General features: G+C 45.3%; 1 protein-coding gene across 2 annotated transcripts in view; it reads right to left on the reverse strand.

The window, feature by feature from the left end:
- The window catches only part of SGSM1 (small G protein signaling modulator 1), a 1887833-nt gene that overhangs the window by 1442796 nt on the left and 417997 nt on the right, over positions 1-27040 (reverse strand). For both annotated transcript variants that reach the window (XM_069619387.1, XM_069619388.1), the window contains exon 3: positions 7182-7257. In XM_069619387.1, the coding sequence (XP_069475488.1) occupies positions 7182-7257 (76 nt within the window). The remainder of the gene's footprint in view (positions 1-7181; positions 7258-27040) is intronic.

The following is a 27040-nucleotide window of genomic DNA, read 5'->3' on the forward strand; positions in this document are numbered from 1 at the left end:
CGACTGATCATGATAAACCATCTGCGCTAAACACTGGCCAACAAGGGGGAAATCTGCTTTCGTCTCCTTTTCAAGGGAAAGCCAGCCCCTCACCGGCTAGAGCAAGGACACTCTATATTATGGACGGACTGAATAGATACTTAAGATCACCGAGCTGAGAGCCTCCGCGGGCCAAGCCAGGTGCAGCAGCGGGCGGCCCTCAGGAAGGTTCCACCAGGTTAAGGGGACGTTTATTATGGGGCAGCATTGTCAAGATGATGTGGGTGGGGGGTTGAAATGTTACAGGATGTACAGCTGCGTTGAGTGATGTGGCGAGGGGTGGGGGGGATTGGGGGTTCGGGGCTCAGTTAAAGGAGTTCTACAAGTTGAAAATCGTGGTGACATTGCAGCGCATGAGACACTCCTGAGAAACCGCAAATTTAGAGACATAACAAGAGTATACAGAAATGGTTAATCCAGTTATGAAGACCCAAGGGTTTAAACTTAAACTTCTCACGTGGAATGTACGGGGATTGAACAATCGAGCCAAGTTGAACAAAGTGGGTGCCTATGTTACCCGGCACCACCCTCAAATAATCATGATACAAGAAACACATGCGCTCCAGAAGGTCAACACCGAATTCCTGAAAGGGTGGGGTAAGCACAGATATTATACTAACTACTCCTCACAAGCTAGAGGGGTGCTGACCCTAATCCACCCATCAGTTGGGTAGACACGTGATTGTGTGGGGAACATCGCTGGGAAGAATTAATATTGATAAACACTTATGGTCCGAATGTAGACGACCCGGACTTCTATGTGAATGTAATGCAAGAGGTTGGCTTATCTGGAAGTGAGCAAATATTGTGGGGGGGGGACTTCAACGCCATATTGGATGCTACCCTAGATAGATCCGCCTCTGTACACCGGAATCCCACAAAAACAGCTATTATGCTGCAGCAAATAATGTTGCAATCTACACTGGTGGACGCCTGGAGAGCATTGCACCCTCATCAAAGGCAGTACTCCTTCTACTCCTCGGTGCATGACACTGAGTCCCGTATAGACTACTGGTTAGTCTCCACATCCCTTGCTAACCATATCAGCAGCAGCGAAATACTCCCCCGAACCTTGTCAGATCATTCCCCCATCCTGATAGATATGACACTAGGAAACCTGAAACCCCCAGACAGGAGATGGAGAATGCCCCCTGGCATCCTCAAAGACCCTGCAGTGGCAGAGGAATTGCACACAGAGGTAGAACTCTTTTTTGAAATAAACAAGGACTCCGTCGATAGCACTGCAACATTGTGGGAAACATTTAAGGCATGATTAAGGCGGATACTAATTTCTAAGTCCACGGGGCTACTGAGGGTGGTCAGGGGTGAACTGGCTGATGTAGAGAAATGGTTGGGGGTGTTGGAACAGCGATACACGGCCATGCATGAGAGTAGCACCCTTGCGGATATAAATGATAACCTACAAGAATTCAATAAACTGGCCGCCAGGGAGCTTCTATACATGGCCACTCCAGCTAAAGCACCGAGGTATGGCGAGGGGAACAGGGCAGGTCGCACCCTAGCCAACCTATTAAAGACTAAAAGGCATTATAACACGGTACCCAGTATAACGGCAGGGGACGGTACGGTAACCACCAGCGAGGAGGGCATAAATAAAGAATTCACCCGATTCTACACAGAATTATATGCTAATCATGACGAGAAAACCCCCAATGACATTCAGGAATACCTAGATAGCATCACACTTCCGGCACTGTCATCAGAAAATAGACTGCTATTAGACCAGCCCCTAACGGTCGATGAAATAAAGGAAGCAATTAAGTCACTAGCTAACGGGAAGGCTCCCGGCTCAGATGGACTGGGAGCCGAGCTATACAAAGTGCTCGTTGAAGAGCTGGCCCCGATACTGTTGTTGGTGTGGGAGGAGGCCGTGGAGGCGGGGACACTCCCAACGTCCATGAGAGAGGCCATAATAACAGTACTCCTTAAACCCAGGCGCCCCCCGAGTGAGGTATCCTCATACCGACCCCTCTCCCTTATAAATTGCGACGCTAAGATCTTCGCAAAAATCCTGGCCTCTAGTCTCCTGCCCTTCATGCCCGTGCTGGTACACCCGGATCAGTGCGGATTTATTCCCACCAGATCAACAGCACTGAATCTGCGAAGATTATTCGGTGTCCTGGCCCAGATCAAGCCAGAAGCCCAGGCAGTGGCGGTGTCCGTGGACGCTGAAAAAGCGTTCGATTTCGGTGTCATGGACATACCTGTTCATGGTGCTGGAGAAGTTTGGAATAGGCCCATATTTTTTAAAATGTGTCCAGATACTATACACTGACCCGGGAGCCAGGGTTCTGACTAATCGCACCATGTCAGAATGGTTTGGGCTGGGTAGGGGTACGAGGCAGGGCTGTCCGTTTTCCCCCATACTGTTTGCTCTCACTATGGAACCGGTTGCGGCGGCAATTAGGGAACACCAGGAACAGAGGGGTATATGGATGGTAGGCCTAACCCAGTCCATATCGCTATATGCACCCTGTTGTACATTCGGTAACAGATATACACCTGGGGCCGGTAATGGAGACCGTACACGAATTTGCAGAATATTCAGGATACAAAACCAACCACTCCAAATCCGAAATTTTTCCCCTGAGTCCTGCCACTACGTGTTCAAGCAACATGCATGGCCTACAATGGTCCCCCGATAAAATAAGGTATTTGGGTGTAATAGTGTCGGGAGATAAGGCATCTTTGTTTTCCAATAACCACGAGGCCTTGCTGACCACGATCTCCGCGAAACTCCGCTTCTGGGCCAAACTTCCCATTTCACTCATGGGACGGGTGGCTATATTCAAGATGGTCATTCTGCCAAACTGCTATATATCTTCACTAATATCCCGTTATGGCCCGGTAGACGATTTTTTGATACTCTTAGGTCCCGGGCGGTTGAGTTTGTTTGGTGTGGAGGGACACCCAGAATGAAGTGGGAAAAGATGGTGGAACCCTATAATAAGGGGGGCATAGCGGCCCCTGATTTCAAATTATACTACCTGACAGCACAGGCTCAATTTGTTAAACATTGGTATGATGAGCAGGATACCTCACCCCACATCTGCTTAGAAACACATGCCGCACACCCAACCGACTTAAGGTCAATCATTTTCAAGGGGAAACACAGAGATGAATGCCCATTTGACCCGGTCAGCGCAACTGTATTTGCTTGGTCCAGAATCTACCGTAAGCTTGAACTGGAAACGCCCTATTATGCGGAGGCCCCGCTCTGGAATTTCCCCGGTATACCACCAACATATGATTCAGATATCCAGAAGACATGGGATCCACACGGAGAGTTTAAAATCAAAGATATGTTTCCTAATGGTAGATTTATAACGCTAGAGGAATTCAAAACAGGGATGGGAAGGGGCCAATTAATGATCCTACAATACCATAGAATGAAAATGGCTTTTAAGGTTCGATGGCCAATGTTCCCTGACGAACCCCCACCGCACCCATGTCTGGTAGCTCTGTCAACCCGGGCGGGAACCAGCGTCTCAGGGCTATACATGGCTATACAGGCTAACTCTCCATCGGTGAACATGATGAAAGCTACCTGGGAGACGGATCTGGGTGCTGTCATAACTGACAGGTCCTGGGAAAGATACTGCGAACTGACCAAGAAGGTGTCCATGAATGCGGGCCTCCGATTGATCCAATTTAAAGTGTTAAATAAGTTGCACTATACACCCCTGAAGATTGCAAAATTCACAAATAGTAGTACAAGTACTTGTCAGAAATGTGGGGCAGATCGGGCAGACTCGCTGCACATGTACTGGAGCTGCCCACACATTGGTGTATTTTGGGGGGAGGTGGCAAAAATCCTGGAGGAAGTGACTCAGATACCGGCGGATCTCACGCCACAAAAATACTTATTCGGGTATATAGGTAAACAGTGAGAAAAAACTAGAAGGCTCTTTAATGTAGCATGTGCGGTGGCCAAGAAATGCATTTTGCAAAAATGGAAGAGTGCGCGGGCTCCTCAGGTGGGCCACTTTATGAAAGAACTGATGTACGTAAATGAATGTGAAGAACACTATGTAATGTTACTACCGAATTCATGTAAACCTAACGATATCTGGGCCCCGTTTAGAGCATATCTGTGTGAAGCAGGCTCGGACAGCAGTAGCTCGATAGGCCCTAGCGATATGGCTACCCTGTAGTACTGTATCCTACGCTGTATATCTAAACTGAATGTTTTTGATTAAGTATGTAAATGGATTTGTCATGTTGATGCAATGTCGTATACCACAATTAATAAATAAAGTTTAAAAAAAAGAACAGCTTCCTCTTTGTACAATGCATCAAACCACCAGGATTTCTGCATCGAACAGCTCTGGACCTAATGTAGAGCGGTTGGAAACATTGGGTCACTCGGGGACTCAACACAGCAGTAACCTTTGTTTCAAATGCGCTTAACCTCAAAACTGACCCTGGTGGGCTTAAATGCATGGAGCTTCACTTTAAACCCGACTTGATGCCAACTAGCTGCCTGGACCAACATGCCTCATCACCTTCAAACTCAGTTTGACACATAAAGACAGCATCCTAAAGCCTGGTTCAACATTGTCAAACCACCCAAGAACACAGTGAGATACTATTGTGAGGTTGAGCACCCATGATCCACTTTTGGAACCCTAGAGCCTTTTAAGCCACTGATTTGTACCTTTTTCTACCACGACATATCCCTTTGAGCGCCATTGTTCCAATTTCATGCCTTTTACCCTTGCTGCAGTATTCAGAGTGCTAGCTACATCTAAATTCTGCATTTTCTGTGTTAATTCCAAAGCAGTGGGTTTTTGCCACATATTGGTGTGTTTAATTTTAGTATACATTTTTTTAATACAACTTTGATTGGACGCCTTCATATTGGAGTTTTGAACTATTGCTGTTTGGGTTGCGACTGTCATCATATACACACCGCTCTTAGGGGCGTAGCCTGCACCTGGAACACATTACCCCAAAAGGAGGTGTAACTCTTAGCTGTGCCCGTTTCATCTTTATGATTGGGATCACTGTTAGTTTGTAGTAGTGCGAAGGGTGATTAGGTGGTTTAGCCACAATAGTCATTTCATCACAGATTGCCTTCACCCGCAATTGAACAAATAAAAGACCCTGGTAGGAGGAGTAGCCCCCAGAATGTAAAATGCTGCCTCACACCAGTACAAAGACGGATGGGCCTTGAACACAAAGATGAAGACATGTTGCTTAGAGGAGCTAATAGTAAGCACAAGCTGCACGAGAAGCCACTCACTGGATCTAAGCTAGTTCCCATATGTGAGAAATAAAGGACGAGGAACATGAAGGTACTGAAAATCCTAAAAAAAAAACAGAGCCGTTTCTACCACAAGATAATTTCTATCCCTCAAGCTTATCAATTTAGGTCTTATTTATTGCCATCTTGCAGCATTTGTCAATCAAAATGCGAAAGGGTGAATGTTGATCATACTTTGGGTCCATTGTACACAACAGTCAAGGTATGCCAATCCTTTCTAAATGTTTCAGTGTTATTTATCTTTAATTAATTACATTTTATTTTAAACTGCATCTGAAACTTAACAGATAACTGGACCCTACTCTTGACAATCAAATATAACTTTTTATATTGTAAGTTCCAAGGACATGGAATTTTATTTTCTTCTATGCAATTGGACAACTGTATCATCATGTCCCTTTTTCGAGATGGGCAGTTGGGAAATATGCAATTCTCAGATTTCAAAATGTTCTCTGACTGCTCACCAAACAATTCAATTAAATTCAGTGCCCAGAGCAATGCCAGTGGTTGAGATTAATTCTAAACCTTCCAGCCATCACCTCTTTGTTTTTGCTTTGTCACCCCGAGTGGGACTGGTATGCCCAGACGTGGGTCCCGTGCCTGCTGGGCCTAGAGACCCAAACTACTCCTCACTGATGAGCTCCAACAAGGGCGAAACATGTTTGGGGATGCTTGTGGTCTCGTGCAGAAAGGAATTTGACTTAGCAGTTCGGGCTAGACTGCCCCTTTTGGGGTGGGGCCAAGCCTGATTTGCATATGGTCTTTCCGCTTCTGTAATGGCTTGGCAGGCGAATAACAGTGGTCTGGAGGGTTGCCCAGAGCAATGCCTGTGGTTAAGATTCATTCTAAACCTTCCAGCCATCACCTCTTTCTTTTTACTTTGTCACCCCGAGTGGGACGGGTATGCCCAGACGTGGGTCCCGTGCCTGCTGGGCCTGGAGACGCAAGCTACTCCTCACTGTTGAGCCACAACAAGGGCGAAACATGTTTGGGGATGCTTGTGGTCTTGTGCAAAAGGGATGTGACCTAGCAGTTCGGGCTGGACTGCCCCTTTTGCCTGATTTGCATATGATCTTTCCCCTTCTGTAATGGCTTGGCAGGCGAAGAACAGTGGTCTGGAGGGTTTCCCAGAGCAATGCCAGTGGTTAAGATTCATTCTAAACCTTCCAGCCATCACCTCTTTGTTTTTGCTCACCCAACAATTCAATTCTGTGAAACAATTTTTAACTGAGTACAGAAATCGTACTGCCTTTTTATTCTGTATCTGTAAATTGCAATGTATAAATGCAAAAATCAACAGAACAAATTAGTTGGTACCTGTGTTTAGGGCTGTAGCTTGTTTCAAATAAATTATGAGTACATAGCAACAATGAAAAGTTCTGAACTAAAAAACTGACTTAACACTTCTATTTTGTATGCTTCACTAAACATCCTAGTGTAGCTAATTACATTTTTGCGATATGAATTAAAAAATCGGGCACACAACCTTCACAACCCCAAAAGCAGTTAGTCAGCTGACTCTGGTGCCCAGTGACAATTTCAAATATGAGCCATCATCACAGACAAGTTATTGTGACCTTTTCGGAAACTAATTACAAGGAAATTGAATATATCATGTTATGGGAAAAACGTAATGTAGACATTGGTTTTTCCTCGAATAATATTTAAATATAAAGATGCACCTGAACAGACAAGGTACATCTTTATCAATTAATGAAGTTCTAAGTGGAAAATACCTTACAAATATGAGTGCTATACATCCAAGAATTTGTCTGTAGGAAAACCATTAGATGCAAATTCATTATATTGCTGTGTGCGGTCATGTATTTGAATCCTGAGCACAAACCAGACTTACCACAGAAAGAAATTATATGGCTGCTATCTTCGTGGACAAATTTCCTAGTAACAGCTTCTTCCATAATCTGTTTGACCTGTTAATTAAAAAAAAGAATTGTAATGAATGCCAAAATATGAGGTCAATCATGAGTTCAAAAAAAGAAAATGTGGACCATATTTTGTAAATAACCTGTTTCAAGCATTATTACCACACAACTAAATAAAACATGTTTTATGCAGTCTAACAGAAAGTGAACGAGGCTACAAGATACAGTATGATGGCTTAACTAGGTAAGCACTCTCTTCAATGATCTGTGCGCAACGTGCAGTGACAGGCTGACTGCAGGCAAGGCTGAGTCAGACGTTAACACTTCTGCAAAGGTTTTTAATCATTAAATTGGGTAATTACTCCTGCTCCTACTATGCGATGCAATTTTAGGTGCTGTTTGTCATGAACATGAAGCAATATATACACATTTAATATTAACAGAATAACATGCATAACACACACAGAATCAGTGTGTCAGGTCTACTTCCAAATATTGAACAGTTTATTATGTCATCAAGGGAGTCCTCCTGGTCACTCAATTTAGGAAGACATTATGCAAGCAAGTAATTTAGGAATACATTATGCAAGCAAGTAACATTCACTAAGTTATCTAATGAGGGTGCTGTTACTGAAAAAGTTCAGCTGACCATTAGCATGCACAGAGGTACGCCAATTCCGCTAGAGCCACCTTTTTTGGTCAAGTGGTGCAGATGTATGTAGGAAATAAGGATAAGGAATTATGTTGTAAAAGGAAAAGTACCTTAAACATCATGTATAGCAGTCGAATGTGGAAATTCAAGGCAGCAACTTAAAAAGAGACTTAACATTTTCTGTGTAGAGACAAAATTTACGTTTTTGCGGGGAACCGCAGGACTTGGGAGGGGCACAGGAGGTACAGCGCCCTCCACACCACTCATGATGTATGCATATGCCTCATGGCAAAATGGGTTCACATCCATGATCTGTACCGGCCTGGTCTAGGGACACTGATTTTCTATGGTAGCACTCCATGCATGACGCCCTTAGTTTAACCCTAATATATATATATATATATTGGGCCGGTTCTAGCAGGACAGCAGCAGAATATTTTATGTCTGCAGTTAAGCTTTGTGAAGTCATGTACTTGTACTTTCGTCCCGTCCTCCTTTACTTTTCTCTTTTCATTTAGTTTTAGTTTTAGATAGGGAACTGATGGTTTCATATATTTGTATTTGTTTGTAGACAACTACCTATAATCTCCTGATGAAGACGTAACAAAACCAACGTTAACACGTCAAAACCGGTCGAGATAAACCTAGGATAAGGCTACCCGTGAGGATTCTTTTTGGCCTATCCAAATTGCTGACCACCGTTTTTAAAATCTATGTGGGCGGAGTGGGGCGTCCTGATTTATGATGCGCGTCACACAATGTGTAGAGGTTCACTCTCCCCCCCCGGCAGCAGGCAGTCCCTCGCCCTTACAGAAAGGGAGGACATGGCGTTTAGGTACAGCTGCCTGAGTCAAGCGGGGCACTGTGAAGGGACGTGTACTTACCTGGCTGCGCCGGGTAGGGATGGGACAGTGGGATGCGCTGTTTCTGCGGGGCCACAACCTTAGCCTGCTCCTCCCAATGGCCCACACGCTACCGCTGACAGTATGGCAGAAAATGGTGCCAGCTGCGGCTGCACAGCGGCCCCTCCGGGTGAGGAAGAGGCGCCGGAGCTTCTGCTCACACAACACGGCAGGGCCTCCAAGCACCCTCATCGCCAGTTGTTGTAGGCCCGGGGTGTACTCTGGGCCAGAGAAAATGAAGACGCGACACGTCTGCGCTGGGTACTTGGGAGGGACTCCCGAGGCACGGAAAACCCTCCCCTTTTATTGGCAGCCGTGCGCGTAGGTCACCTGACACAGTGCCCACACGCACCGTAACACAACAGAACTGATATTTTGATACCATGTGAAGCACTTTATGCTTCTTTAACTTACTGAGAAAAACGGACATGAATTGTGTAAGCAGCAATAAACTGTATAGAAATATCTACAAATAATGCTTCACCAGAAAGCAATGCAACTTGGCCAAATACGTAGAAATATGAGCAGATTCATGTAGAACAAATATGAAACGGGTTGCCACGTTTTGAAGGACCTGGAGGCATCTCATTCTGCACTTAGGCAGCCCCAAATGTAAACATATAGCATAATCCAACTGCGGTTATATCAGCACCAAGGAAGCAAAGATTTATGCTAATGCACAGCTAGGAAAAAAACATGACTTGCATTTTTCTCAGAATTGAGACATGGAAAATTGCATTCATCCAGACTACAATTTCCTCAAAACAAGATTCACATGTATATTTATACTACAGACTATCGAACTTCCAGCCAGCTGAGAGGGCTTCAAGGCCACGATGGTTTCAGGCGATGTGTAAATGTCACATATCATAACATACAAACTCAGAAGTAAACGTGGCAGTGCAATTTACCAAACAATTCAGGCATCCCAATTTATTTAATTTTTACTTAATTGTGCAAAGCAGAGACCTAGCTCGAGAGCAGCAGAGCTCTGTACAGGGTGTAAGTATTTTTTTTGCCTAGCGTGTTTCAACAGTAGCCCAGCACTGTAAGTTGCGGTCTGTGTGTTAGTCTATAGTCTACTCATCCATCAGTATTAGTCCTTGGTTAGGTATGGTTGAAAATTCGATTGTTTGTGGGATCAGACTTCCCTGTACAGTAAGGCTGCCTAGCCCTGCTCTCTGAAGGGTCAGATTTCTGATCATGGTCTCATCATTAAAGAAACCTATAAAAACAATTTCCAGAAGTTAAGAACTTTTCCTATGCTCCCAACCCCATTAGACTGAATGAGTCGCTTATGTTAATTTTAGAATAGAAACACCTTTGAGTTCCCTAGCGACATATATATGCCCTCAAACATGGTCCCATTTTGCCATGATCTTTCTCTGAAAGGCACAGGAGACCCCCCTCTCTAGATTGGGGTATTAACGTAATAGTTCATCTCAGAAAGAAAATCCAGAGGAAACAATTTGCAAAAAAGCGTATTAAGGATTTTATTGTACCTAATACATTTTATTCTGTGAATTTAATCACAAATTAATCTGCACTGAAGCAATTATTTATTTAACATAGCAGGAATATTTCAAAAGAACATCAAAATTTGATAAAAATCATCCTACTAAATCATTCATACATTCATCCACATCCATACTACATCATCAAACTGCTCATACAACTCATCAATAAGTACAAGATAAAAACATATAACAAGTGTAACAATTCATCCATAATTTGATTATTGTACAGAAAGTTTTTGTGCAAAACATGACATAGTGCAAGGCCACAATAGGTTTTTTAAGTGGTCAGCAGCAACAACACATAATGCATAGCCACCACAGATTTTAAAAACGGTGGTCAGCAATTTGGATAGGCCAAAAAGAATCTTCACGGGTAGCCTTATCCTAGGTTTCTCTCAACCGGTTTCGACGTGTTAACGTTGGTTTTGTTACGTCTTCATCAGGAGATTATAGGTAGTTGTCTACAAACAAAAACAAATATATGGAACCATCAGTTCCCTATCTAAAACAAAAACTAAATGAAAAGAGGAAAGTAAAGGAGGACGGGAAGAAAGTGCAAGTACATGACTTCACAAAGCTTAATTGCAGACATAAAATATTCTGCTGCTGTCCTGCTAGAACCGCCCCAATATATATATATATATTAGGATTAAACTAAGGGCGTCATGCATGGAGTGCTACCATAGAAAATCAGTGTCCCTAGACCAGGCCGGTGCTGATCATGGATGTGAAACAAAGGAGTGATGGAAAATTAAATGCACACCAAATGGAAAAGAAACCAGACCCACATGCATTAGTTGTAAGAAGCTCTTGGAAAGTTTTTAGAAGGAAACTTGCAAACCAACCTTAGCAACTGTAACAGGAGTCAATCCGTTATATTAAATATTTATGGAACTGGTAACACTGTTGTGCTAATTGGCAATGTTCCGATTAGCGATCCTGTGTGGTGGATGGCTGAATTTTAGGCTCCAATCTGTAGGGGTTTTGAAAGAAATTGTATGAAAGACCCTATCCAGAAGAGATAAAGGAAACTCGTGCCCTATTAACCAATAAGGCTACAGGCAAAACGATTATGGAAGGAAAACAACCCCAAACGTCATATCTACTGTTATAAGACCTGGAGTGGTGCAGGTTGAAAAGCTCTCACGATACCATGGATGTCTTTTTCAATGTCCATATATCAAAAGGAGGTCCAAACATCTACACAACAACAAGGAAAACAAGTCGAGAGTTGTGCTCCACGGCTGACTCAGATCTAAATAGCATAGCTATAAGTCGGGACACTATCCCTCGTTATATGCAAGGGCCCTCCAATTGTCTGACAGCTAAGGAAATTTAATTTAATTTTTGATATAACCAATGTCTGGGGTGTCTAATCCAAAGCTAAACAACCTCATTGCAAAGACCCATACGCCTCGTTTAACAATGCCGGACAAAATACCATTTAGGTTATTCTATAGCACAAAGCTACTTACCTGGGAATGGCAACCTATGATGTTGGTAGCCGCTGCTGGAACGGGAACAGAAGTCCGCAGGTCCAGCTGCTTGCTCAGGTCATCTCCGGCCAGTACTAAAGAGCAAAAGACGCGCATCTGAAGTGCTGATTCTGGCACTCACAGAGGAAGGTAACCATGCAGGGTTTCTTTCGATAAAATAATCTGAATATATTAACTTTTCAGAGGAGTGAACGCCCCTGTTTTACATCATGCCAAAAATACATAAAAATATTGAGAATCCTCCAGGTCGGCCCATAATCTCCGGCTGTGGTTCCGTACTTGAACCGATATCAAAATACATTGATTTTTTCATAAAACCTTTGGCCATGGCTACTCCCACCTTTTTACTGGACTCACGATATGTAATTGACCTAGTCGAATTAAAACCATTCGATCCATCTATACAAATATTGGTCTCTCTAGATATTGAGGCGTTATATACAAACATACCTCAAGACAGAGCAATTCTCAGTTTAAGAACTATTCTAGATAGGAGACCACTTCCCCACATCGTGCCAGCAGAATTTCTGTGTAAAGCAGCTCAATTGGTTTTGACCAATAGCTTCTTTAAATTCAAGGAAGATTTTTTTCTACAAAGTAATGATATGGCTATGGGGTGTACATTCACCCCAAATTTGGCCATAATCTTTATGTCCCTACTTGAGGAAGAAAAAATTCTGCACATCACGAATCCGTTTAGAGAGAAAATCAAGATATATCGTCAATACATCGACAATATATTCATGATCTGGGAAGGATCCATGGAAGCATTGCTGTCGTTTGTGGAATGGCTCAATAAAGTGGACACAGATATCATTTTCACTTTTGAGCACTCCACGTTGAGAAATGCATTCCTGGACCTATCAATTTTTACTGATGGAGGTTTCCTCCACATGGAACTACACAGAAAAGCGACTGAACGAAATACAACACTCAAATATGAGAGTCAACATCCGGCAAGTCTTCTGCGCAATTTGCCATACGGCATGTTCTTGCGATTACATCGCAACTGTACAGACATCAATAATTTTACAAAACATGCATTGGTCTTGGAACAAAGATTATTGGAACGGGGTTACCCCAAAAGACTCATAAAACAATCCAGAAAAAGAGCCTGTTTTGCAAATAGAGAGGCCCTATTGCTACCCAAAGTCCAACCACAGAAAAAAGAAGAACTAGTATGAGTATCAACTTTTTGCCAACATAGTGAAGCCATAAAAGGCATCATATTAAAAAACTGGCGCATTTTAAATGCATTAGAAACTACGTTACCCAAACCTCTCTTTGCATTTAAAAAGAGTAAAAACATAAAACAGAAAATCACACGCGCCAGCAGAAGTAATTTCAAACCTGCCATGATACGGGATCTTAATCAAAATCCGGTTTTCGGGCATTATCCATGTACCACCTGTGTGGCTTGTAAGTTTTCAAAAAAACGACTTAGTTCTTCATGCAACAAAAAAATTGGGACCTCAGGACCTTTACGTCTTGCAAAAGTAAAAATGTAATCTATGCAATTCGGTGCCCATGTCAAAAAATGTACATTGGAAAAACGACCCGGGAAGTGAGTACCAGGATCAATAAGCACCGTTCGAAAATAAAAACTCGCAACCTCAATGCACTGATGGTGATCCATTATGTGGAGATGGGCCACATAGCAGATCAAATGGAATGGTTTTGTGTGGAAAATGTTTTTGGTCATAACCCCACTCAAATCCTAAAAAATCTAGTTTACAAAGGAGAACTATGGATTTTTAATCTAAAAACATTGACTCAGGGGTTAAACACTTTGGAACCCGGGTATTCAGGCACTTAATATCCTTTTTTGATCTGTTTCATCTTATTCATTTTCCATTTTTCCCTGTTCCCATGCAGTGGGTCAGGCACCGATGCTCACTGGAATGTTTGAGTTTTTTCGTTGACATGGTAACTTGATTCGCTTTGCCTTCGAGGCATACCGCGTGTTGCTGTTCCGTGACAGACGTCTGGGTCACGTGTACTGTTATTTTGCATTTGCGGGGAGGTCCAAATTGTCTGCCGAGCAACTCACACTTCCTGGGTTCAGCTTGGGCCTGGGCATTTTTTCAATTTAAATCACTCGATTCAGTTTGAGCGTCTTGGTTGCTGTGGTAACGTGAGGTGGTCGCGTGTAAGCTACGTCGCCTAGTATTTACGGGTGACTTACGCACGCGTCATGTGGATCAACAATCACGTGCCCCCCCAGGCCAATCACTATCCTATCAACACAGCACAGTGTAACCACGTGATAGGAAGTCAGCTGAATCTAACACGCTGGAAAGTCGATGCAGTTCAGATGCGCGTCTTTTGCTCTTTAGTACTGGCCTAAGATGACCTGAGCAAGCAGCTGGACCTGCGGACTTCTGTTCCTGTTCCAGCAGCAGCTACCAACATCATAGGTTGCCATTCCCAGGTAAGTAGCTTTGTGCTATAGAATAACCTAAATGGTATTTTGTCCGGCATTGTAAAACGAGGTGTATGGGTCTTTGCAATGAGGTTGTTTAGCTTTGGATTAGACATCCCAGACATTGGTTATATCAAAAATTTAATTAAATTTCCTTAGATGTCAGACAATTGGAGGGCCCTTGCATATAACGAGGGATAGTGTCCCAACTTATAGCTAAGCTATTTAGATCTGAGTCAGCCGTGGAGCACAACTCTTGACTTGTTTTCCTTGTTGTTGCGAAGATGTTTGGACCTCCTTTTGATATATGGACATTGAAAAAGACATCCATGGTAGCGTGAGAGCTTTTCAACCTGCACCACTCCGGGTCTTATAACAGTAGATATGACGTTTGGGGTCGTTTTTCCTTCCATAATCGTTTTGCCTGTAGCCTTATTGGTCAATAGGGCACGAGTTTCCTTTATCTCTTCTGGAAAGGGTCTTTGATACAATTTCTTTCAAAACCCCTACAGATTGGAGCCTAAAATTCAGCCATCCACCACGCAGGATCGCTAACCGGAACATTGCCAATTAGCACAACAGTGTTACCAGTTCCATAACCAGTTCCATACATATTTAATATAACGGATTGACTCCTGTTACAGTTGCTAAGGTTGGTTTGCAAGTTTTCCTTCTAAAAACTTTCCAAGAGCTTCTTACAACTAATGCATGTGGGTCTGGTTTCTTTTCCATTTGGTGTGCATTTAATTTTCCATCACTCCTTTGTTTCACATCCATGATCTGCACCGGCCTGGTCTAGGGACACTGATTTTCTATGGTAGCACTCTATGCATGACGCCCTTAGTTTAACCCTAATATATATATATATATTGGGCCGGTTCTAGCAGGACAGCAGCAGAATATTTTATGTCTGCAGTTAAGCTTTGTGAAGTCATGTACTTGCACTTTCGTCCCGTCCTCCTTTACTTTCCTCTTTTCATTTAGTTTTAGTTTTAGATAGGGAACTGATGGTTCCATATATTTGTTTTTGTTTGTAGACAACTACCTATAATCTCCTGATGAAGACGTAACAAAACCAACGTTAACACGTCGAAACCGGTCGAGAGAAACCTAGGATAAGGCTACCCGTGAAGATTCTTTTTGGCCTATAGCTGACCACCGTTTTTAAAATCTATGGTGGCCATGCATTATGTGTTGTTGCTGCTGACCACTTAAAAAACCTACTGTGGCCTTGCACTATGTGTTGTTTTGCACAAAAACTTTCTGTACAATAATCAAATTATGTACGAATTGTTACACTTGTTATATGTTTTTATCTTGTACTTATTGATGAGTTGTATGAGCAGTTTGATGGATGTAGTATGGATGTGGATGAATGTATGAATGATTTAATAGGATGATTTTTATCAAATTTTGATGTTCTTTTGAAATATTCCTGCTATGTTAAATAAATAATTGCATCAGTGCAGATTAATTTGTGATTAAATTCACAGAATAAAATGTATTAGGTACAATAAAATCCTTAATACGCTTTTTTGCAAATTGTTTCCTCTGGATTTTCTTTCTGAGATGAACTATTACGTTAATACCCCAATCTAGAGAGGGGGGTCCACTGTGCCTTTCAGAGAAAGATCATGGCAAAATGGGACCATGTTTGAGGGCATATATATGTCGCTAGGGAACTCAAAGGTGTTTCTATTCTAAAATTAACATATGCGACTCATTCAGTCTAATCGGGTTGGGAGCACAGAAAAAGTTCTTAACTTCTGGAAATTGTTTTTATAGGTTTCTTTAATGATGAGACCATGATCAGAAATCTGACCCTTCAGAGAGCAGGGATAGGCAGCCTTACTGTACAGGGAAGTCTCATCCCACAAACAATCGAATTTTCAAACATACCTAACCAAGGACTAATACTGATGGATGAGTAGACTATAGACTAACACACAGACCGCAACTTACAGTGCTGGGCTACTGTTGAAACACGCTAGGCAAAAAAATAGGCTACTTACACCCTGTACAGAGCTCCGCTGCTCTCGAGCTAGGTCTCTGCTTTGCACAATTAAGTAAAAATTAAATAAATTGGGATGCCTGAATTGCTTGGTAAATTGCACTGCCACGTTTACTTCTGAGTTTGTATGTTATGATATGTGACATTTACACATCGCCTGAAACCGTCATGGCCTTGAAGCCCTCTCAGCTGGCTGGAAGTTCGATAGTCTGTAGTATAAATATACATGTGAATCTTGTTTTGAGGAAATTGTAGTCTGGATGAATGCAATTTTCCATGTCTCAATTCTGAGAAAAATGCAAGTCATGTTTTTTTTCCTAGCTGTGCATTAGCATAAATCTTTGCTTCCTTGGTGCCGATATAACCGCAGTTGGATTATGCTATATGTTTACATTTGGGGCTGCCTAAGTGCAGAATGAGATGCCTCCAGATCCTTCAAAACGTGGCAGCCCGTTTCCTATTTGTTCTACATGAATCTGCTCATATTTCTACGTATTTGGCCAAGTTGCATTGCTTTCTGGTGAAGCATTATTTGTAGATATTTCTATACAGTTTATTGCTGCTTACACAATTCATGTCCGTTTTTCTCAGCTAAGTTAAAGAAGCATAAAGTGCTTCACATGGTATCAAAATATCAGCTCTGTTGTGTTACGGTGCCTGTGGGCACTGTGTCAAGTGACCTACGCGCACGGCTGCCAATAAAAGGGTAGGGTTTCCCGTGCCTCGGGAGTCCCTCCCAGGTACCCAGCGCAGACGTGTCGCGTCTTCATTTTCTCTGGCCCAGAGTACACCCCGGGCCTACAACAACTGCCGATGAGGGTGCTTGGAGGCCCTGCCGTGTTGTGTGAGCAGAAGCTCCGGCGCCTCTTCTTCACCCGGACGGGCCGCTGTGCAGCCCCAGCTGGCACCATTTTCTGCCATACTGTCAGCGGTAGCGTGTGGGCAATTGGGAGGAGCAGGCTAAGGTTGTGGCCCCGCAGAATCAGCGCATCCCACTGTCCCATCCCTACCCGGCGCAGCCAGGTAGGTACACGCCCCTTCACAGTGCCCCGCTTGACTCAGGCAGCTGTACCTAAAGGCCATGGCCCCCCTTTCTGTAAGGGCGAGGGACTGCCTGCTGCCGGGGGGGGGGGGAGTGAACCTCTACACATTGTGTGATGCCCATCATAAATCAGGACGCCCCACTCCGCCCACAGTAAGGCAAACAGGGTTGACACAGGGTCCTCGACCGAAGGGGGACACACAGTGGCACGGCGGAATGCACGCAAAAGGAAAAGACGGCCTAATTCACCTGCGGCTATACATGCAAGGTGCGCACAAAGCCCACAGCACAAGGGGGCACCCCAAAGGACACAGTGACTTCATGACTTCATCCCCACAAGCAGCCCAGACAGGGTGCTTGTGCTGCTGCGGGGGGGGAGAGGTGGTAGGAGGGAGCTGGCCCAATCGGCCTCATCCACCACACGACACCAGCGACACGGCTTGTGGTCCCGGAGGTATCACAGGGGTGTTTGTGCCACTGAGGTGGAGCTGCACAGAAGGAACACATTTGCACAGTGCGGTGAAGGAGCCCTACCAACATGGAGGTGGAAGACCAGGATGGTGGATCAGGCGCCTCGTCTATGCCCAGGCTGTCCCTGTCAGCGTCCTGGAGTGAAGGGCGCAGGAGTTTGGGCACGGCCCGTGAGGGGCCCTGAAGCTTCACTGGGTGTCCATTGCTGGAATCCGACATCTCAGGTGCCCCTGCTATCCTTGGACCATGGTGGGACATGTGGGTGGAGAGGCTACAGATGTACTTCGCTACTGCCAAGGAGGACGACAATGCAGCTCAGAGGGCTATGCTCCTGTTCTACGTGGGCAGCGGGTGCATCAGATTTTCAGAACTTTGTGGGCGCGAGACGACTCATATAGCGCAGCAAAAGAAGTGCTACAGAAGTATTTCCGACCGCTGGTCAACAGGGGCCACGAAAGGTTTTGCCAACCGCAGGCACACCAAGATCCGGTGGAGTCACTGGACGCGTATCATGCGCTTCTATGGAAACTAGCCATGACCTGTCAGCTAGTCGCCGAGACCAACAAAATAAGGGCGCAGATTATCCAACACTGCTCTTCAGTGGCGCTGCGCCACCAGATTCTAAAGGAACCAGACATTCCCCTCCAAAGGATCCTGGAGCTAGGAAGAACCCAGGAGCTCTCCACATCCAGAGTGGCTCAAATGAAGGAAGCGTCGAAAGTTGGATGCCTGGAGCTAGTGCAGGCGGTGTCAACGAAAGGGACACCAAGGTCTGCAGAAGATACAGAAGGCAGAGCACGGAGGGTGGTGCAGCAAGGTCAACCATTACGCCCAAATTTGCAGAGCGCCTTGGCAATCCACTCAGGTGTCTTGACCACCCCCGACACCACCCAGGCCCAGGTACCAACAGGTGGCTGCAGTGGATGAGGACGGGAGGACAGGACTGGCGCCCCTGTTGAGGATGGAAGGAGCAGGTGACATAGAGCAGGCGTTCATCATTTTGGCGATATACCCGGATCTCCATCATGCAAACGAGGATGTCAATCCTGGTGGACACTGGCGCTTCGGTCAACGTCATGCCGACAGCAGAGTTCAGAAAGCTCTCACTAGCGCCACCACCACTGCAATGCCCGACCATTCACATATTCACATATGGAGGCTCTTCACCCCGACCGCTGGGCGGGTTCTTCATCACATCGGTGCAGCACTAAGATGTCACGATACAGGTCAAGTTCTATGTGATGCCTGTGGCAAAAGAGACCTTGCCCAACTGTGCAACGGCAGAGGACTTGGGACTGGTGCATTTCGTCTTCCAGGTATATCGCCACCACATAGACTGTATTTTGGCTCAGATCCAAGGCCTTTTTGTGGGAGTGGGATGCCAAAATGGACAGGAGGTGCAGCTGCACGTCGATCCAACCATCCAACCAGTGGCGCTAAGGCACCGCCATGCACCACTCCACATGCAGCAAAAGGTAGAGGCCAAGCTCATCAAGATGGAGGGAGCCAGCATCATCGAGACAGAGGAAGGGCCCACGCCCTGGTTATCACTGATCGTGGCAGCCAAACCTAAGTGCCCGAAGAGGTCTGCATCTGCGTGGATATGAAGATGCCCAACTGTGCAATTAGGAGGGAGAGGCGCATCCCATGCCCACGCTCGACGACATCCTGGCAGATCTGCGGGGAGCACAGCTATTTTTGAGGTTGGACCTCAAGGCTGGGTACCATCAGGTTCCCCTGCATGTGGACTCCAGGGCCATTACTATGTTCTCCTCCCACGTCTGCCTATTCATATACCAGCAGCTGAGCTTCGGTGTGTCATCGGCAGGTGATGTCTTCCAGCAAACCATCATGGGTATGCTGGCGGGCCTCCCAGGCCTCCTCAAAGTGAGCGATGACATGCTGGTGTACTCAGCATCACCAAAGGAGCACATGGCCAGGCTCACAGCGGTGCTGGATAGGCGGTCCTGGGTGCCTCTGACCATGAACCGGAGGAAGTGCAGGTTCATGGAGCCAATGGTGGAGTTCTTTGGATCAGGCTTTTATGACGGATGGCTGTCAACCGACCCCAGGAAGGTGGAAGCCATCAAGGCGGCACCTGCGCCGACTATGCCGACATGGTCAACTTTTGTGGGAGATTAATCCCGAACCTCGCCATCCTCACCGAACCCTTACGCGTCCTGAAAAGAAGGGCCAGGACTGCAGGTGGGGCAGGGTAGGGCAGAGCAAGAGGCATTCAAGGCCACCAAGGATGTCCTCATGACCTATGCGACCATGGCCTACTTTGACCCCACTCAAGAATGGGAGCTGATGGTGGATGCAAGCCTGGTGGGGCTGGGAGTAGTACTACAAGTTTCAGAATCTGAAGAAAAGTAAGCAAATGAATTTGTGAGTAAGGCACTCACGGCCACACAGGGCAGGTATTCGCAGATTGAACGGGAGGCACTGGCAGTCCTGTGGGGATGCAAGAACTTCCATATCTACATCTATGGACACCCCGTTAGGGTGGTCACTGACCACAAACCTCTAGTCCCCATTCTGGGTGGGACCACACCCAGACCCCCAATCAGGCTCGAGCGCTGGCTACTTCAACTGAAGGAGTGCGATGTGACACTAACCTTCAGAGTGGCTGCCGACAACCCGGCGCAATACCTGTCCAGACACCCGAGAGGGCCGACTGGAGGCGAGGAGACTCCCGTGGATGACATCACGGCCAAGGTGTCGCTGGATACTCAGGCGACAAACCCAAGGTCCATGTCGTTCACCGACGCCACAGAGGCAACCCGCCAGGACTCAGGCATGCAGTAGCTGACAGAGCAGCTGTGATCAGGGCAGTGGAAGGACTTCTTGAGCATCACTCAAACCCGGATGCCCGAAGCGCAAGCCTTCATTAGGGGCCTATGGAATGTGAGATGGGAGCTCACAATAGGGCCAGAGCACGTACCACTCTGGGGAAAACTGGTAATGCCTGTGTCCCTCCAGAAGGCGGTGATCGACCTCTCCCACGTGGGCCACCAAGGAGTGACCAAGACGGTGGCGAGGCTTCGCGAGAAGGTGTGGTTCCTGGAGATGGAAAAAGAAGTTGAAGATGCACTGGTGGGGTGCACCTGGTGCCAAGCAGTGAGACCTCTTGCCAAAGGGCCCCCTATCACCTCTCCGGCACGTGTAGAGGTCCCATGGAAAGCCCCGAGCATGGATTTTGGAACTGTACTTCAATCCCAACATTTCTTGGTGCTGCTGGACAAATTCTCAAGAACCCTGTGGTACACTTCATGGGCTCCACGGTGGCCAGGGCCATCATACTGGTGCTTAAAGAGACATTTGCCACCTTTGGATTTCCTGTGTCTGTGAGGTCGGACAACGGGTCCCCCTTTCAAAGGGAGGAACTAGCCACCTTTCTTGAGTCATACAAGGTGGAGCACCACCGGATCACACCATGACTCTCAATAAGGCCTTCCGCATTGCCATGGACGGGGGCAGGCTCTGGAGCCGCGCTTAAGGAATTCCTCATGGCATACCGCACAAATCTGCATTCCACCACAGCTGTGTCCCCGACAGAAGCACCGTTCGGCCGCACACTCAGGTCCACAATCCCGGAGCACGAAGCTCGATTGCCAGGAGTGGTAGAGCTCACACTGGTGAGAGACCAGCAGGAGCAACTGAATGCCAAAGAATCGACTGCCCACGGCCTGGTTGAGCAGCCACTGAAAGTCGATGATCAAGTGCTGGCCCGGGCCAAGAACCCCATGCACACTCTATGCCTGCCTCATGACCCGGTCCTCTGGAGGGTGGGGGCCCATCAAGGAACAATGATCACAGACACCCGTGAGGGCTCTTCCCTCACCCGAAATTGCAGCTGGTTCCGGCATTTCCAAGAAACCCCGAAGAGGGATCCCCCGGAAAGGGAGGACAACCACTCACTGCGCCGAGAGACAGAGAGAGAATTGCTGACAAGGGGTGAAGAGTGGAGCGACAACAGCATCAATGCGGGGAACGCTGACAGCTCGGTGCCCGTCTGGGCTAGATACCCTAGCGCACTGGCCGCCGGCCCCCAGAGAGGCTGAAAGACTATGTGATGGAGTGACCCGTGGGCAACTGCAAGTAAAATGAGGGACACTGTGCAGTAATGTTGGTTGTTGTCAAATGTTCTTGTTTGGAGGAGAGTTGGGAGGGGATGTTACGGTTCCGCGTGGGCACCATGTCAGGTGACCTACGCGCACTGCTGCCAATAAAAGGGGAGGGTTTCCCACACCTCAGGAATCCCTCCCAGTTACCCTGAAAAGACATGTCGCGTCTTCATTTCCTCTGGCCCGGAGTATCCCCCGGGTCTACAACGTGCTGTAGGGCTGGGCAGGTGTTTTCTGTTCTAGCTCCCTGGATGTGGAATGCACTTCCTGTCCAACTCTGGGTAAGCCCTTCAATTGTACATTTTAAACATAAACGTCTAGCCCTGCTTTCTCCTCTGGGCTAGGACATGTAAATCATTTGTGGAAAAAGCTGTGATCTACAAAAAGAATTAAAATAAACTACATAGTATGCATTAAACTGCATTGCTGTGAAGACATTACATGGTATTATATATTATGATTTGTAGCAAATTACCATATTTGCTGACATATCTAGTATCTGGCTGTGGGGTGCTTTGTGGTTTCCCCTCCCAGTGAATAAGTAATGGCTGCCATGAGTACAGATGTTAGCGTGGGATTCGCCAACTACAATGAGACAGCTGCATTAGAAGGTGGAGCAAGCAAGGTGCATGTACGCAACTATGCCTAGAGTAGCAGTTTAGGGCTCATATTACATATTAGACAATATTTTACATTATATGCATATTTCATAAACATTACATGTTAGACAATCTGGTGCATGTTTGGTAACTGGAGTTTGGTCATACAGCTGCAAGAAAATTATGCATTAAACATAGATAAAATGTTAAACTGTGCGGTCACATTGCATACATATTAAACAAACCATTATCTAGTCAATCAATTAATATATATTTTATTTCTGAAAATATATTCCTTCCATCAACTTTTACACTTGGGTAAGTGGAGCTGGAAGAAGCTCAGAATCTTAAATTGAACACGGTTTCTTTTATTATAGGTATCCCTACACATTGTTTAGCTCAAGTTGTGACGGCAAGTATACGTTTTGGACAGAGACAGACTTTTAGGTTGAACTATGGAACTCGTTGCCACATCCTCTACGTGAGGAGCAGCACTATCGGAAATTTAGATCCAACTATATCAATCTACAGAAGTCTGCCGACGTTTAGTTGATCACTAGCTACTTCGAGACTCCTGATACCTCCTAGTGTATGTATACTCATATTCACCATCCTGATGCCCATTTGTATATCTTCCCTTAGGCTGGTGACAACTTGCTCGTGCCCATGACAATCTGCTCGTGCCTGTATTTATTTTATCCTGCTTGTATTCTGTTTCCGATCGTCTACGGCCTGTATATATCTGATCTTCCTTGGCCTGCATATATTTTATCTTTTGCCTGAAATTTGTATTTGTAATTTGTAACCATGTAACCATGTAACCCTAAGCCTCGCATATTCTGAACCGCTGCGCCCGGTTACCTTCGGGTCTGGTGCGCATTACAAGTGAATAAAACAAACAAACAAACTCTTTGACTCAGACTTTCTTTAGTTTTATTCAGATAGGGAAATCCCACCTTAGCATAGGGTAAGTTAGGACTTCAACCATCCGGACATTTGATTGAATAAAGTATTTTATTTCAAACTTTAAGTCTGTTGTCTGTGTCTTACTTCATGTTGCCTTCACATAGACTACTTCCTGCGCAATACAACTTTATTTACTCGTTTATGACCATTCCAGGTTGTTTGGTGCAAGTACAGCAAAATAATTCTAGCTCTCAGAGCTTTTCTCCTTTATACATCATGGTTCTAGGGGAAAGATTCTCAGAGGCCATAGCCATGATCTTGGATTTTCCTTTATTAATAGATAAGCACCCAGAGTTCATGAATTCAGCAAAATGAGCTGTTATGGTTTGAAAAGCAGATGGGGTCTTAGCTAACAAAAGTGCATCATCCGCACACAACAATACAGGATATAGAAAGCCCCCCAGTTTAGGACTGTCTGATACATTTTTCATTAATTCTCCAACTCATTCATATATATATATATATTGAAAAGCAGGGGAGCTAACACTCACCCCTGCCTTACTCCCGGCATGGAGGGGAATGCAGCAGTAAGCTAACCTAAAGTACCAAAGCGAATTGAAACCTTTAATCTGCGTACAAGATCTTCAACATTTCCAGCAACGATCTTGGGATTTTGTGGCCACAATACTTCCCTATTCACACAGTCAAAGCCACTTGAGAGATGAATAAATGCTGCATACATTGGTGACCCATATTCTGCATTAAATGTCAAGGTTATTAATATTAGATTTAGGATCTGCTCCTGTCTCGCTGGCCCCTTCTGAAACCATACTGGATTTCTGAAAGGGGATAGGAATCAGAACTCCAAGTAGACTTGCCACATCGAGCAGTGAGATAGGTCTATAGCATGCCAGATCAGCTATGCTCCTCTTTTAAAAAACCAGTAGAGCACAATCTAGTCTTTTAAGGGTGAAACGTGCAATGCACTGCAGGAAAGACATTAGACATTATTTGTCAAGATAGTATGCTCAACCGTTATAGGTTATTGTTTATGTTTATGGGTTGGATATAGCACACACTTTCACCAGAAAGCAGTATCATGGTGCTGGCAAATAATTGCCAAAATAGGTGGCAGGTAGAGGTTTACCATACTAAAGTTCTGACAATTGGTGGGTTTTCTGCTTTTTTCTGAACATGCCATGGACTGGTTTCATGTGCAGTATGGGTGGCAAACACAGTTTAATTAATTAATTAATTAATTTATTTATTTATGTATTTATTTATTTATTACATTTCTTATACGCCCAGACCCGGAGGTACCACGGCGTAGTTACAGACAATGGGAGAATGCAATCTTAGAAAGAACATAGAGGTATACAGGAGTAGCAATCAAAAAATATACAGTAATATGCAGGGCAGTCAGGAATAAATAAATAATATACAAAATATACAAAGCAGTCAGGTATAAGGAGTTACTAGGAGGGGGTAGGTAGGTGCTCTGGTTCAGTTAGAACTTGTTGAAGAGCCAAGTCTTCAGGGGGCTTTTGAATTTGGGGAATGAGGTTTCATTCATAATGTGGGAGGGTAGCGCGTTCCAGTGTCTGGGGGCCAGTGTTTTGAAGCTACTGCCCCCTGCTTTCTCTCTTTTGTATCTGGGGGTTTCGAGGAGTGCGTTTTTGTTGGACCTGAGGAGTCTGGTCTGGGGCTTCATCATGACAGTGTTGTTGAGGTATTTGGGCGCTTTGTTGGCCCTACATTTGTGGGTGATGCTCAGGCTTTTAAATAGAATTCTGGCTTGTATGGGGAGCCAGTGGTGGTCTCTTCTGGTGCTGGAGATATGTTCAGATTTTTTGATGCCTAGAGCTGCTCTGAGGGCTTTGTTCTGCATGAGTTGAAGTTTGGCTATATTGGCTTTGGATGTGCCAAGGAATAGGATATTGCAATAGTCTAGCTTAGGCAGTATGAGTGCTCTGGCTAGAGTGACACAGTTGTTGGTTGAGAGGAATTTACGGCTGAGGGAGATGAGTTTGGAGGTGTAGGAAGTGGACGAAGCTAATATGTTTATTTGTTTGGACATGGATAGTGTTGCATCTAAGTACACGCCAAGGGTCTTGACTTGTTTGAGAACAGGGATTATGGTTCCATCGATGGTGAATGATTTGAAAGCGGGCTCAAGGGTGTTGATTTTGCTGGAGGAGCCTAGTATGAGGAGCTCGGTTTTGTCGTCGTTGAGACAGAGGCTGTTGTTAGCCATCCAGTTTTGGATGAGTGAGTAGATTTGGTTAACCAGGAGGGAGTCTTGTTCGTGGTTGCCTGAGAGGGGAATGAGGATTTGGGTATCATCGGCGAAATTAGTATAGATGACACCCATGGCATCAATGCTGCAAATAATAGCTTGGTGTGGGCATTATACAAAGTAGGGGATAGGCAGGAGCCTTGCGGCACACCTGCAGGGACAGGCACTGGGTCTGCTGATTCTATGCCGATGGATACTCTGGAAGTCCTGTCAGCCAAGAAAGATTTGATCCAGTTGGTAGCGTTCTGTGCTAGGTTGAAATTGTTTGCTAGCGTGTTACAGAGTTTATCGTGATCAACCAGATCGAAGGCCGCTGAGAGGTCCAAGAGCATCAGAAGGCAGAGTTTACCTGCTGCTCTGGTGGCATCCATTTGGATCTTCAGATCAAGGAGGGCTGTCTCTGTGCTATGGTTGGGACGGAATCTTGACTGGCGGTCTCCTAGTAAGTGATGTTGTTCCAAGTGGTTCTGGATTTGGCAGTAGGCTATTTTGTCGATTATTTTTAGGAGAAATGGGACTGTTGTAATGGGTCGGTAATTAGTGGGTATTGTTGGGTCCAGGGAAGGTTTTTTTAGAAGTGGTGTCACCCAAGCTTTTTTGATACTAGTGGGGACTGTGTTTGTGAGAAAAGAGGCGTTGATGAATTCAGTGATGATAGGTGTGAGAGTGGGGGCGCATAGTTTCACTAGATGGGCGGGGAATTGGTCTTCCTTGCAGTTGGAAGCCTTGAGTTTCATTATGGTGTCGAATACCTCTTTGTTAGTAACTGGAGTGAATTGAAATGGGGGGCCAGTAGTGACATTTGATGTGGTCATTGATATAGTGGGTGGAGATTTGTCAGCTAGGAGTGTTTTTTTACTATCAATTTTGTTTTGTAGTAGGAGGATTTTAGATGAGGGTGCGTTTTGAATAGTGGTGCACCAGTCTTTGCTAGCGTTAGAGGGTGCTGAAGTTTGACAAGGGCTTTCGAGTTCTCTAAGGATAGTAAAGAGTTTTTTACTATCTGAGGCCGCATTCGTAATGCGGAGGTTGAGGGCATTGGCTTTTTAGGTGATTATTGCTGATTTATAGGTTTTGTTGGCTTCAGCGAAGGCTGATGCCGATTCTGGGGTGTTGTTTTTCTTATGGAGGTGTTCAAGTGATCTTTTTGTGCGTCTTAAGGTTACAAGCTCCTCATTGAACCAAAAGAAGGAGCGTTTATCAGGTCTACGGGTTTTGGTGGTGATGGGAGCAAGTAGGTTGATGGTTTGGGTAAGGCCTTGTTGGTATTGGTCAGCTAGATAGGAGGGGTTGTTGGTGCCTAGAACTGTATGGGCAAAGGCAGCACTCAGTGCTGGGGTGAGTTTGTCGGAGGAGAGCTTTTTGATATTTCTAGTTTCAAATGTTTCTG

This window comes from Ambystoma mexicanum, chromosome 10, assembly GCF_040938575.1.
Source record: "Ambystoma mexicanum isolate Mex_15411 chromosome 10, UKY_AmexF1_1, whole genome shotgun sequence".
Lineage (NCBI taxonomy): Eukaryota > Metazoa > Chordata > Amphibia > Caudata > Ambystomatidae > Ambystoma > Ambystoma mexicanum.